This window comes from Impatiens glandulifera, chromosome 3 (genome assembly GCF_907164915.1).
Source record: "Impatiens glandulifera chromosome 3, dImpGla2.1, whole genome shotgun sequence".
Lineage (NCBI taxonomy): Eukaryota > Viridiplantae > Streptophyta > Magnoliopsida > Ericales > Balsaminaceae > Impatiens > Impatiens glandulifera.
The window spans coordinates 54380827-54383190 of NC_061864.1; the positions used below are offsets into that span (position 1 = coordinate 54380827).

General features: G+C 34.3%; 1 protein-coding gene across 1 annotated transcript; it reads right to left on the minus strand.

Moving 5' to 3' along the window:
- Nucleotides 1–428: 428 nt before the first annotated feature.
- On the minus strand, nucleotides 429–1649 carry LOC124931552 (protein DMR6-LIKE OXYGENASE 2-like). Its single transcript, XM_047472041.1, has 2 exons — nucleotides 1176–1649; nucleotides 429–1104 (listed from the first exon to the last, which is right to left on the minus strand). Exons 1-2 carry the CDS (start codon nucleotides 1610–1612, stop codon nucleotides 507–509), a joined length of 1035 nt encoding a protein of 344 aa, XP_047327997.1. The 5' UTR covers nucleotides 1613–1649; the 3' UTR covers nucleotides 429–506.
- Between the last annotated feature and the right edge of the window lie 715 nt (nucleotides 1650–2364).

A 2364-nucleotide genomic window follows, 5' to 3' on the forward strand; every position in this document is an offset into this window, starting at 1 on the left:
AGGAGTGTTAGTCATTCTTCAGTTTCCTTACTCTATGTTTTAGGTTCATTATTCAAGAGGATAAACACAAACTCAATACCCAAATCAACATATTCTAGATCTTCTTCTTTGTATGATCATGGTGTTTTTGTTAGAGGGATGCTAGAGATAACAATATTAATGATCATTACATATTTCCATAATCGTATCTAGCTCATAATAAGTATAATATTGATTTCAATACAACATACAAAATTGATAGGTTAAAAACAAAACCTTATTCAATTTATTTTGTTTGAATAACATGACACTTCATAGGTATGTACCTCGTTTAAACTCAAAACGCTTTGAGATGAAAATTAACTCTGTGACATTTTGATTTCTTGAATCGATTTTTACCATTGCGTTACTTGGTGGAGTAATATATGATCAACTTACACAAAACCTTATTTTAAACAAACATATCACACATTCGCCCTCCAAACCACCCACACTTATTTAGGATATTATACAACTAAAGAAGATTATCAAGCACCCTCCACTATCTTAAACTGAGAAATCTGAATATTTTCAACTTTAAGCTTCACGAAATTGCTCATCTTTCGAGTTGCAAAGAACTTTCCCCAATTGTATGCTTTGTACCTCACCGGATTATCCAACGATATCTCCTCCTCTAGTGGCACCACATTTATGTGGTGGCCAGGGTTGAAGAAGAATGGCATCGAGAATCTCTCTTTCTCCATGTTCACTATCACCCTATGTTCAACACTCTCGTATTTATCATTGCTCCAAACCTGAATAATGTCGCCAATGTTGATGATATAAGAATCAACGTCGGGCTTCACACGAATCCATTCACCGTCGGTCTTACGTTTGACCTCCAATCCTGCGACGTTATCTTGAGCAAGAATAGTCAAGGCTCCACCATCCTTATGCCGACCCACACCAAGAGCTAGGTCGGGAAATGGGCAAGGAGGATAATGGTTAAGCCTAATGAAACTTGTCTGTTTATCGCTAAAGAAACCATTCAACCGATCTTTTGCCAAACCCAAGCTCAAACTAATTAGTTCCAATAGTTTGTAGGCCAATTTCTCAACTTCCCTTGTATATTCCTCAAATATCTCCCTATTAATAAACTACAAACCTTCAATTTTTAATTTGAAAATTCGAAAACTATCAATTAGACAATATTTTACCTGAAATTGGGAGGATGTTGAGGCCAGCGATTGACAAGATGAATGAAATGAGAATCATTAGGGATGATGGTTGGTTCCTTGGTAGTGAAATCAAACACTTCTTTCCAATCTCTAACATTCTTTGTTAACTCTGCATCGTAATACCCCTGAGGATTCAAATCGTCTCTTTTCACCTTCAATTTCTCCTCTTTCGATAGACTGAAGAATTCCCTCGACGCCCATTCCAGCTTTCTGCGTGTTTCCGCCGGTACACCGTGATTTATCACCTGAAAAAATCCCCACTTTTGACTTGCTTCGCCGATCGCCGCCACAAGAGCGTCGGTCGGAGAATTCGCCGGAGAGAGATCGATGATGGGTATGCCTTGGGCTTCGATTGGGTCGAGGTTTGGTCTGTGTTCGATTGATTGAATGAATGATGGATCAACTACTTCTCCCATGGCTCTATTTTTATTTTTTCAATTTCTATCTGATATAGTAGAAAGAGATAGAGAGTAAGTGCATTGAATCTGGACATTTCCATGTTTTTTTGGGATGTTTGTGTTTTGTTTTGATACCTTTGACGACTCAGAATGACGTTTGAATCAATGATTCAATCAAATATTCTTTAAACATTATTTGATTTTTTTAAAATTTAAATTAATTTAACATTATTTATTCTTTCATCAATTGAATATTCAATTAAATAAATTTAATTGTAAATTTTGTTATCATTCATTATATATTAATATACATTAAATCTTTTTACTAAAAAAAAAATGATTTTTTTTTTTTAAATTATACCCAAGTAATGTTTTTTAATAATTAATAGATTATTCTAAAAAAAACTAGTTATATAGTCCATAGTTCAAGTCTACACTCTTTTAAAGTTTTAATTTAGTTTTTTTAATTTTATTTGTTTTTCTTAACCACACCATCCAAATTTTCTTAGTGTGGAGTGATCTTGGGGTTAAGATTTCGTTTTGATTGAGTTATTATGCAGTAATTCTTTTAATATATTGTATATATAAAAAAAATATGTCTACATATCTCTCGTAGACCGTCTGAGTGGAACACATGGTGGCATGTCTGGAACTGGTAACTCTGGATGAACAACTTCATCTACATTTTGCTCTTGAGCATCAACATCATCAGCACCATGGTCATCAATAGGAACATCATCTCCAATTTGTGTGTCAACATGTTGTAGAGG

Bases quoted from the DNA above. Each gene is read 5' to 3' on its own strand.
- LOC124931552 (XM_047472041.1), bottom strand. From the start codon at position 1,612: ATGGGAGAAGTAGTTGATCCATCATTCATTCAATCAATCGAACACAGA. The intron at 1,105-1,175 runs GTAAAATATTGT...GTTTATTAATAG, and splicing joins CAACATCCTCCCAATTTCAG to GGAGATATTTGAGGAATATA.